Source organism: Corvus kubaryi, unplaced genomic scaffold (genome assembly GCF_017639235.1).
Source record: "Corvus kubaryi isolate FWS band 111438036 unplaced genomic scaffold, C.kubaryi_AGA036_p1.0 76, whole genome shotgun sequence".
Classification (NCBI taxonomy): domain Eukaryota; kingdom Metazoa; phylum Chordata; class Aves; order Passeriformes; family Corvidae; genus Corvus; species Corvus kubaryi.
Genome location: NW_024582063.1, coordinates 9,395,485 through 9,407,184, shown reverse-complemented (window position 1 = coordinate 9,407,184; position 11,700 = coordinate 9,395,485). Strand labels below are relative to the sequence as shown.

The 11,700-nt window shown below is 44.8% G+C and overlaps 1 protein-coding gene across 1 annotated transcript; it reads right to left on the bottom strand.

Annotated features, from left to right (window-relative positions):
• Positions 1–1,104: 1,104 nt before the first annotated feature.
• SLC30A1 (solute carrier family 30 member 1) lies at positions 1,105–11,190 on the bottom strand. Its single transcript, XM_042051601.1, has 2 exons — positions 10,444–11,190; positions 1,105–7,056 (listed from the first exon to the last, which is right to left on the bottom strand). The coding sequence occupies exons 1-2, from the start codon at positions 11,072–11,074 to the stop codon at positions 6,146–6,148; spliced, it is 1,542 nt and encodes a 513-aa protein (XP_041907535.1). The 5' UTR covers positions 11,075–11,190; the 3' UTR covers positions 1,105–6,145.
• Positions 11,191–11,700: the final 510 nt, after the last annotated feature.

Below are 11,700 nucleotides of genomic sequence, written 5' to 3'. Positions count from 1 at the left end.
GCCTGAGAAGGTGCCTGCTGTAAAGTGCTTGTCTGCCTGGAGTTAGACACTCGCATCCCACCCTTCTCCTGTGACATTAGCTCCTCTGAAAAGCAGCAAGGAGTTGTTCTGGGAGCTGGATCTGGTCCTTGTGGTCAGGCAGCTATCTGAGGTACAAGGTCTAGGAATGACATACAGGAAGGTACATGCAAAAGCAGAAATAAGCTATAGACCTGAAGCTTCCCTTCCTGCTAATTTAAATTTCCCACACCAGCATGTCTCATAAAGGATGTTCATAGTAAGTTTAAATCACATCCTGTCATGAAGTGGTAGAAGTAGCTTTGGAAAATGGCAAAACTCAAGCTCACATGCAGTGCTTACAGCACAACCAAACATACCCTCCTGCACATATAACTAATAATGTGGAATCACTTTTCCCTCTTGAAGCAGAAAAAGGAGCTGCTGAAGCTGCACCAGTGAAGGGCTCCAAAATGAACTCATCATTGCAAGCTTATTAACAGCTCAAGGCAGGTATTGGTCACCATCCTGCCCTCCTCAGTAGTAGTGCTGGCAGCTGCAGTCAGTCTTTTTCTCCCAAAAAACTGTGCAAACTGCAGTGTTTCTGAATTGAAACAAATGAAGCTGAAAAGCACCAAAACATCTTCTGCTCTAAAGCAGCTTTCTTCCAAAGACATTGAAAAAATAGTATAGACTCATATTAGAAAGCCTACCTTATTGACCCTTACATCAGATATTTAACCATGGCCAATTAACAGGTCAAGAAGAGGTTTTTTTATTCTTTTCAAAAGCTGTTTTCCTTTGAGATAAAAAAAACGTATTTTGCATAATTAACTCTTCCTGATACTAGAACTGAGCAACTATTCTTTTAATTGCACCTGGAGGCCAGGACTTTACAACCCATTTACTAACCTCCTCTTCTATTTTTGCTCTTTGCATTTGATTCTGAGGTTCTGGGAGATGCTGACAGTGCATTTCTACTAGTTAGATTCCTTCCTAGGAGCTGATCTGAGAAAGAAATCCCAACTAAATGTATTTGACAGTCAAGAGCTCCATTTATTTTCTCAGCACTTTACTACTTAAAAACAAAAAAAAATAGGAAGAAAGAAAAAAAAGAATATTATTCTTTATTTTAAAATAAGGCAAAAAGAAATATCATCAATGAACAAGTTATGCCAATCATACTTTAACATTGTTCAGGAAAAGGATCCAGGACATGAAAATAAAGAAGCCAAATTAATCCCATGTGCTTTTTGGAGACTTACAGATGAAAGGTGTTTTTCAGCTTTGTGGTTTTGCTTTTCAACTAGTTAGACAACACGGTGAGTACAAAAAGTATAAATGTGAGCCTGCTAAAACGTGGTGCTGTACCTCACAGGCAGCTAACTACACAAAGCAAAGGTCACAAGGAATAATCAGACCTTCTGTTATCAGCAAAGCTACATTTGATTTGGAAAATTGTCAAGTCTGGCTTTAGCTCAGGCAAATGGAGCATCCACCTCTTTCTGTCTAGCAGAGAAGGAAAAACCAAAGATACTGTGGACCCGAACCACTTAAATGCATACCTCAGAAGGGTGTAACTGATGCTATGCTATGGAACTAAAATATGCAGAGCATATTTATATGCTTTTAAATATAGTTAGCAGTATTTCCCATTCCCTCCACGTGGAACTCGGAAAATCTAGTTACAAAATTCGCCCCCTCCATCCCCCCTGGTCTCTCCATAGCTGAAGAGATTAGAAAGTGCAGTCAAAGCAGGGGGCAGGGGAAGGAGAATGGCAAGAATCTTTATCCCTCCTCCCCAAACCCCACCAGGCAGTGTTTAATAAATTCACATGGCCCGATTTCAGAAGCAAACAGCAACGTCAGTTTAGCTAAACTTGTTAACAAGTCTTAGGACACTCAGTGGGCTTTTTCCCATTTCTTTTTGGAGAATGGGGAAAAGGAATAAATCCTGGAATTATATCGAAATGACAGTATTTCGACAGCAAACTTAGAAACACCATAGCAGTCCTGATTTTAATACATCCAGAAAATCTAGGTACTTTTTTTCTTTAAAAGCCAGGCTGCACTGGCAGAAGCTTTGGACTCACTCCCACAAGTAATTCCTGGTGTGCAAGTAAGTACTCGTCAGCCCGATGAAACTATTTAAGAATACAGAAATGTTCAGGACTGAGCCCTTGCCATGACTTTTGGGGAGTCACAAGTTGGGGCCGGTTGTTTTACATAACTCTGTGTATGTCCATACCGCACACCGCGATGTGGCAGCTACAGATATTACCAAAAGCCCACACTGGCTGTTGAAAGCAGTTGAGCTACAATTATTAGGGGTTCCACAGAAACAATTTACTCTGCTAAAAAGGAAGCTTGATGGTACTGTGGCTAGCCCACTGAGTGTCTGAATTAGTTCTGCACTGCACTTAGGTGCAGATATAATCTAGGAAGTGATTCTAAAATAGCATGTTCCTGGATGAGACATGGAGTAAGGGTAAAGTATTTCATCCAGTGATGTTCAGTACATCTCTGACACATTTAATCAGAAGCCTAAACAATCTAGACACTGAAGTACAAACTTATTTTTCCTTAAAATCAGTGTTCCATAATTGTTTTTATTTTAAAAATTCAGGAATGTGATACACAATACAATTAGCTCCCCACCCCTGCAGTGTTCACTTACATGAGATTCACTAGTTTCATGCTTTGTGGGAAAAAAAAAAATAGGAAAGAGAGACTGTGCAGTGCTTTTGAATGCTCTCAGTGTTCTTAAAATGTGAACTTTAGAACAAATCAAGTCTGTACAACCCCAGACAGATCAAGTTAAAAAAAAAAAAGCAAGCTATTTCACAAGTTAGCGGGCTATAGTCGGGTCTCCTACAGCCAAAACAGAGAAATTGTGTTCCTGCTGCTGCACAGCCACCACCTTGACCTCAGTCTATGCTTTCAGGGAGTTTGCCATCGAGGGTTAAGGAGACTAAAGGGCCCTGGTAACACCAGCTGGTGCTGCACGTGCAACAGGGCACATGACAGAGAGGCCACGAAACTCCCCATTCTGCCCCCATCATCATCATCATCATCACTGTCACCTCTGCATCCTGTCAAGATACTTAAAATAATGACGGGGAGAGTTTTTTGACTTTTTAGCTAGCCATTGCCTGCAATGGACACAGAAATAGAAAAATATGATTTCTGGCACAAAAAAACCCAAAAAAACCAAAACAAAACAAAACAAAAAAACCAAACCAAACCAAAAGATTAAATAGTTTAAAATGGAATTAGTGACTACAACTCCATCTATTCAGATGCATTTACTGAGACTATTAACCAATGATGGTAACTGTTATGACTTACTAGTTGCCCTCATTTTATAAGAGCAACAGGAGAGAAGTCAGACTTCTCAGTGCTACCATGGTTTGATTTGTTGGTATTATTTTAAATAAACTAAAGAGCAGTAGTTCTATGGTGCATTAGTGACATATGGCAGGACCTCAACAATTCATACTAATGATTGAGACCAATTTTAAACTAGTGATGAAAATAATTAGTGAAAGTTTACCACAGAAAGCAAGGATACACATTTAAAATAAAAATACTACTTTGTTCATTTCAAAATTTACTTGGTTAATACTCTGTAGTATAGTAGCAGTGGTAGCATACTCTGCAAATGTAGTCTCATACAAGATCTCATTTAACAGTCAACTCTAGATCATATACAGGTAACAGAAAAAAGAGTTAAGGTAATTCAGACAAAACAAAAACATATATAAATACTATATTAATACATTTAAGTTAGTTTATGAGACTATACAACAAGCATAAACACAGAAAAAGGTGAGCAATGCTGGTGACTGGGAAGCACCAACCTCCCCAAGCCAGCACAAAGCCAAGCCCACCCATCCAGCACCCACAGCTTCCTGCCGATGCATCTGAGCAGCCAAGGGGAAAAACCCCCGGGCAGTGCTGTGCTGCACCCAGGCAATGCAGCCTGCGATGAGCACCCTGGAAGCACAGCCAGCGCCTCCACCATTCCCATGCTTTGGCACACAGCGCTTGGCCAGAGCGTGGCGTGAGCAGGGGGCTGCTCTTGGCTCCACAGGCTGCACAGTTAATGCACAACACTGGTAATCCACCCATGGATAATCGAGAGTTGACTGCAAGGCTCTGCTAAGAGCTTGGGTGAGACCACTGACATGACGTGGGCCAATCCAGGTCCAATGAGCAGCAGGACTATTTTGTACTATTTAGGAGAAATTATGATGCAAGACACAAATTAGAAATGCAAACTAGGGAGGTGTTATGTATCTGGAGGCAAAGCTACATTCCCTTCACTAACAAAACATTCTTTTTTAAAAAAATCTACATTTAAATACTGTTAAAAACCTGAAAACCACAGCATCAAAAAATTTCGTAAGGCCAAAACTCTCCTCAGTTCCCTCTGGTTGTGCCTAGGTATTGCAATACATTTGTAGAAGTAGTAAATGCCAGGTAATCTAGTATCTTATCCTCTTTCCAGTGCCTTCCAGTAACAGATCTCAGAGCTCATCACACAATAGTTAAGCCTCACAACACCCCTGTGAGGTAGGTATTATCCCCATTTGAAGACAGGGAAACTGAGGCAAAGTGTTTATCATAACCAGAGTCAAAGAGCAAACAATGGAAGATCTGAGCTGTTTTCCAGTTTTGCACATAGGAGCAATCCATTAATCACAAGACATTAGATCCTGTACATAACGTGAGAGTGGATCAAAAGGGCCAAGGTTTTAGATTAGATTTCTTGTATGTTTTATCATTGAACTCTCATCTAGTCTCTGCCAAATTCAGAGTCCACACAGCAGTTTCTCCTTTCCTAAGGTCTAAGTTGGCAGCACACTCTAACAGCTTGTTTAGAGCCAGTTGTCAATTAACTGAGTCAAGATTTTAAACCACAGATTTGGATACTGAGGAAGTGAAATTATGTAATACATAAACATCTTGAAGTGTGAAATATAGTGAATATATTACTCCCTGCACCACTTCCCCAGAAGTCAGTGGAGGGCTCCTGAGGACACAGTGCGGACCAGGACTGAAGTCACTGCAAGTGTTTACAGACACACTCAGCTAGAAGCAAAATGCACCTTTACATGACTTGCTGGGGAGCTGCTGTCTGTGCTTGAAAGCATGAGTTACACTGTTGGTGCTTGAACTATATTGTTGGAGGCAGACCTCCCCCAACAGAGCACTTATTGACATAACTGATTCTTTATCTTAGTAAACTCAGCATCAGCTAAATATTAAGCTCCAGCTCTTTATTCATAGCACTGTTGAGTCAAGGGTTCTTTAAACCTCAAAGACTTTCATGACCAGACAAAACTTGGAAGTAAGGTAAAACAGCAGAAAATCTATAAAGTGTAGAAGACTGTGTTACTTTATTGACCAGTCTCATGTCTCAATCACAGAGCAGTATATAGTAGCTTGAACTGCCATTCTGACAGAAAAAAAACCCTTTCACATCTGTTGTTTTCAATTACCTCACTACCTGACCAGAAGAAGAGGGGACAATTTCTGACAATCATATGATGTTCTCTTTAAAATATGCTGTGCAATAAATTCACTAGAAAAGCCTTCACATTTATTATTATTACATAGCTTTAAGAAAAATATGTGAAACTGCAAAGTGGTTTCCAGTTTTTAGTAGTTATATCTTTAAAAATGTTCTACGAACTTTGGTTTTCTTAGGGCTTCTAAATAAACAATATATTAAAATATCTACAAATCAAATATTAAAGGAGAAAGCAGGTCCAAAGAATCTGTAACACAAATTGAGTTCCTACATGCTTATCCCTCAAATACCTTTTCACTGGAAAAAAGTATCTTAATTTGAAGCACAGCAAAAAGTGTCTCTGCTGAAATGTTGAAACTGGTTTTCTGAAGTGTTACAGCATTGGTGCACTTCCTGTCTATCTCAGTCAAACAAAGTCAACACAAACACATTGTATCATGACAGTGACATTATATTCTTTAAAACAAGCATTCTATATTTAGCAATATGACAAGAACAAGGACTTCAGCAATTACACTACTTGGCAAAATTGCATCTCAAACATCTGTCTCTTCCTCTTGCAACACAGCTGTTGACAAAGTCACCACAACTCAGGTAGCACCCTTCAGGGAGTTACAAAGATGACTCAAACTGCTCGTTTTGATCGGTGTTTGCCTCCAGCTTCACTGAAGGGATGCTCTCCGACTTAGTCCTCCTCGTTTTTGGAAATTCAATGACAACTTCTGAACAAGAAATACTAAGTGATGAGGATTTTTCTGTCTTCTTTGCAGTACTATCTTCTCCTGTTCCACAACACTGCTTCAAAGCACACTGAGTCCTGCAAGGCAACTCGCATTTCCCTCTCCCTGACTCGGAGCCAACGCTGGCAAACTCAGGCTGAATGGTAGTTGCATGAATCCCTTCGTCGTGAAAGATCTCTTTGATGCGCTTTGCCACCATCATGTACGTGGAAGGGTCAGGACACTTGATGTGAGCAGTGCCAATGATCCTACTGCCTGCTAGCTGCCAAATGTGTAATTCATGGATTGCTTCGACTCCTTCGAGGGTACGTAACTTTGAGTTCAAAGAATGGACATCTATTTGTTTGGGAACAGTCTGTAGAAGGATAAGGGCTGACTCCCTAAGTAACGGGTAAGTTGTGTATAGGAGTATACAGACCATAATCAAACAAAGCACAGGATCTAAATATAGCAACCAGCAAGGACCAGCCACAGTAATGCCCTCTTGCTCGGACTTGTTAGCTCTGCCAAGTGCTTGGGATAAAGTAGCATTTTCCATGCAATGATTATTGACACATGGATTAAAGCAAGGCCCATCTTCAGGGCATGGATTCCACAACCCATAAAAGAGCAAGGCATTCAGTACCACAATGACTGAACCCAAGGCATCTCCAAAAACATGCAGAAAAACTCCACGCATGTTAAGTTGTGCACTAGAGTCTTCTTCAACCTCCTCTTCATCCAGAGGATAATGGCCAGCATTCCCATTCACTTGTACATCACTCATGTCATCTTTCATATCACCTGACAAGAAAACAATAAAACAATTAGGCATGAGCTATAATACAACATGTTACTGTAATTTCTTATAAAATCATATCCAACAGTAAGCATGGCACACTGTGTATGAAACCAAAAAGCAACTCAACCCACACACTTAGCGACACCTTCTCTGGCTGAGGAAAATTCAGTTGTCCCAATAAGTGATCTAAACAGTCTTAGAAGGCAACTGTTTCTACATGGAGCTTAAAGCTGCAGAGTGGCAAAGAATGAAGATGACCACATTTTAACTTATTCTACTGAAAAACTACTTTCACCTTTTCCAGCTGTTTAACCATTTGCCTATTCACTGTTTGTTTCTTAAACAACATGCAGAACTACAGAGCATATGTAAAATGGTGGTTTAAGTAGCTCAGTTGGTCACATTTGTTCCTTCTGTTGAAACACTGGTAGACTGATCACATTGCTAAAATCTCTCTTTAACCACAGGACTGCACTGCTATTTCAGATTAACATTTGAAGCCAGAAGCTCAAAAGCTGTATGAATACAGCTGTGTAGCAGCTTCTTTTCAGGTTTACCAATGCATTTTCAAGAGGCTTCTGAATTCAAGGAAAAGGAATTTTTTCCAAGATGGTGCATGGAGCCAGTGAGATACAATCAGCTGAAATTTTAGATTTAAAATGCAGAATTTACCAGCAGAACTGACTATAGGGCAGTGTAAATTATCACTGAAGCTCTGAGAGGCTATGAACTACTGTTATTTCTATTTCAGAATAAATAAATAAGTAGTAAAATTACATTTTATGCAAGCGACATATAGCTGTTGAGTAGCACACAGCTTCTGATATCCAAAGCCATGGATTGTGCATAAATGGCCATTTTAGTGCCCTCCTTTGCCACACCTGTCTGCAATATTTACCACGCCAACACAGCTAACCAGCTACATGGGAATAAATACACACATCATTACAAAGAATGCTTTCTGCAAGAAAATCATCTTCCAGTGTTCAAACTGGAGAGAATTCTACATGATTAACCTCCTGCTTTTCTTCAAAAGTTCTTCTTTGGATATTTCCAATGCTAAAGAAACACAACAGGCACTGGCCCCTGGCCTGACAAACTGAAACAAGGAGCTCTTACTGCTTCTGAGGTTATTGAGTTCAGAACTTTGTAAACATTAACAAGACGTGCAGCTTCTGCTGTTCTGCTCTTGTGGCTGCGATTCTGCAGTTGTAGAGTGTGCACAAGTCCTCTCCTCTCTGAAGAAGGAGTGGGCTCCTACTGAGGCTGAGTTCCAAGCCCCAGCTCATTAACTCATCCAGTACGCTTCTGCCCTGAAGCTCCAGCTACATTTTCCACACTGCCTCTAGGAGTTATGGAACATGGGACCTGTAACTTTCCAGAGAAGTAAATACATTAGAGGGAAATGTCTTAGGTTACAGAGTTCAAAGTCCATGATGAGAGTGAGGAAAGAGGAACGCTCTGCTCTGTACCAAGTACTTGGAATAATGGAGATCTGGAAAGTCAGTACAGCTGTCTACAAGAGTGGGTAACAGGAAACACAGCCCCAGAAAGATCTTGAATTTTTTTTAATGGCAAATGGTTAAAACAAGTCCATTTGAAATATGTTCATTGAAACATAACAATAAACTGATTATTTTACATAAAGTGCATGCATAGAAATGCCTGTGCAGGACTAGCCCCTAAGGCTATGCCTACTTTTCACTTCCACCTTAGGAAATCGGGGACTACCCCACTGTGTGATTTCCAGTGAAGGCACACGACCACCCTTGTCTTCAGCTCTACATCTTACATCTTCTCCCATGTCTCCAATCACCTTTACCTGAAACTTTTCCATGGGCAAACTATGAATAGCTCCATCCATTACCTGATCATGATAGGGCACAGAAGGAAACACAAACTTATTTCAAAGTTTCACTGTGACCAAAATTATGCCCTATTACCACCTAAATACCCACAACAAATTATTTGTTACTGCCAGAGGCACATCCATGAGACATTCCAGCCATGTTAGCTCACAACAATATGCATTTTAATCCATGCTATAAGTTAACCTTTTGGTCTAACTAGTCCAAAACTTGGCTAAAAGCACAATTTTTCACCATGCAAGAATAATTCCCAAGCCAAGATATCTATGAGACAAAGGGTTAAGGGAATTTTACATTGTTTGAAACTAATTATTAGGACACCTCTGTTGGAACTAAACGAACATTAAGAGCTTATTATGTAGTCAAGAAAATGGTGTAGTGTATTCAGAGGAACTTTCCCATCCTCTTGAAAAACCTGTCTTTCCAAAGCCAACATGGAGTCGGAGAAACAGAAACTAAGTTCCTCAAATGTGTACTGGAACCTCTGACCACAGAAAATCTGAAACTGTAGCAAAGTTCACTCCTATCAATTAAAGCTCCCTTTAAGCTAAAACAATGGTCTCCTGATGTCACCCTGAAACTGAAAGAGAGAAATTGGTTCCAAAGCCCGAAGTCCATTCCTTCTGGTGACAAGGATGCCCTAGGAACAGATAAGTGGCAATCACACACACCTTTCACTCTGCTAGCACGCAATACTTGGCTTTGATCAAGCTGCTTCAAAAGGAACTATCCAGGATTCTGGATACATTAAAAAATAACCCAAAAAAATTCCTACCCATAAAACAGTTTAACCACAATTGGGAAGGGAAGATTTTAAATGTATGTCTGCATGCAGGTGAGTGGGAAGGCGCATGCTTTAGAAAGCTAAAGAAAAATTATTCCAAGACACCACACATGTGCCCTGACACCAGCATGCTCCACATTCCGGCTTCCACAGTTCTGACTGGCAACTTCCAAGACTTCTTCCTATTAATACCGATGCTATTAAGAAGCACAGCGTTATCGCAGTGGAGTAGACTTCAGTATGTTTGGTTTAGATGGAGAGTAGCTTCCCAGGTAGCTGATAACTGACCCAATGGAGCAATCCAGCTGCCGGGACCGAGGCACTGAGCCGCGCTCCATTTGATGTGCAGCCAGTTCGGATGGCATTAGGACAGCGTCTTGTGACAGCTCGCGTCGCTAGGCAAGAAACGCTTGTCATGTGCCTTTCCTTGCAGAACCAACTTTTCTCCCCAGGGCAAACTGCTTTATCCTAAGACTCTTTTACACTCTGACCTGTCTGCAAAACAAACATGCGGCTTAGGGCATCCGAAGGAAAGGCGTGAGGAAGAGGTGCGACAGCCATGTGCCCCAAGAGCTGCTAACAAAGTTTCTCATCTCGTTCCCAGGAGTGCGGATAGATAGCCCTCACAGAGCCCGCACCAGGTGGGACCAGGACGGCCACCGCCCTACTCGGGGAAAGGACCCCTCCCGCTTTTCTACGCCTGGATGGGGCAGCGGCGCTTACCCCGCGGGGCTTACCCAGTTTCTCCTGGCTGACTCCGTTGGAGCTGCTGCAGTTCTCCACCAAGGTGCTGGTCTCCTCGCGGTGCAGCGCAGTCTCCCCGTCCCCGGGCGGCTGCTCGGGCTTGGGGCTGCCGCGGGGGTGCTGCCGGCCGCCGTGCGAGTGCCCGTGGCCGTGGGCGTGCCCGTGGCCCCCGACGCCGTGGTGGTTGAAGAGGCAGAGCCCCAGCAGGTTGATGATGAGCCCCGCCACCCCCACGGCGATGACCACCAGCGGCTGCTGGATCTCGTGGGGCTCCGTGAAGCGCTCGATGGCCTCCAGCAGGATGGTGAAGCAGAGGGCGGTGAGGAACACGGCGTTGACGAGGGCGCCCATCACCTCGGCCCGCACCCACCCGAATGTGTTCTTCTTGGTGGCGCGGGTGCGCTGGGCGAAGCGCACGGCCACCAGCGCCACGACCAGGGCCATCACGTCGGAGAGCATGTGGAAGGAGTCGGAGAGCATGGCCAGCGACGACGTGACGCGGCTCACCGCCACCTCCACCACGAAGAACAGGAAGGTGAGCGCCAGCATGCACAGCAGCCGCGCCCGCCGGTTCTGCCAGCACCGCGGCCCGCCCGGACCCTGCGCCGCCATCCCCTCGCACATCGCGGCTGCCCAGCGGAGGCACGAGGAGCGCGGCGGGCGGTCGGAGCCCCGAGCGCTCGGGCGGCCGCTGCGCTCCGCTCCCCCCGCGCCACCGCCGCCGCCGCTCCCTCCGCAGGCGCCGGGCGAGCAAACTTTGCACCCGAGCCCCCTCACTCTTTTCACACGGAACCCGAGCGCCGCCTCGGCCACGCCTCCACCCGCGCCCCATTGGCCGGCGCGCCCCGCCCGCCCGGCCGTGCCCTCCCGCCCCCGCTCCCGGCCCGGCTCGCCATTGGCCCGCGCGCCCTCGCGACAGCGAGGCCCCGCCCCCGCCCGGTAACGCCCATCGGGCCGCGGCCGCCCCGTTCCGCCCGCCCTCGACCGAAACGGAGAGCGGGCGGGGCCGCCCGTGACGCGCCGCGGAACGGCGGCTCCCATTGGCTCAGCCCCCCGGCTTTCCCCTCCCGCCCCGCCCCCGCAGGCCCCGCCCGCGGCGAGCGGGACTCGTGCAAAAGGTGCGCTTCACACGGCCCCGGCCGGGCGCGCGCCCGGGGGCGGAGCTCCCCCTGCGGGCCGCGGGGGCGGGGCCCGGCGTGAGGGGCCCTGGGACGTCACGCGTCCTGAGCGGGGATTTTGGGTGGGATTTG

What these genes read in the sequence shown, in the direction of transcription:
- SLC30A1 (XM_042051601.1), bottom strand. Translation starts at nt 11,074, where the DNA reads ATGTGCGAGGGGATGGCGGCGCAGGGTCCGGGCGGGCCGCGGTGCTGG. An exon ending in AGTCAGCCAGGAGAAACTGG is followed by an intron (nt 7,057 to 10,443) that starts GTAAGCCCCGCG and finishes TTTTCTTGTCAG; the next exon opens with GTGATATGAAAGATGACATG.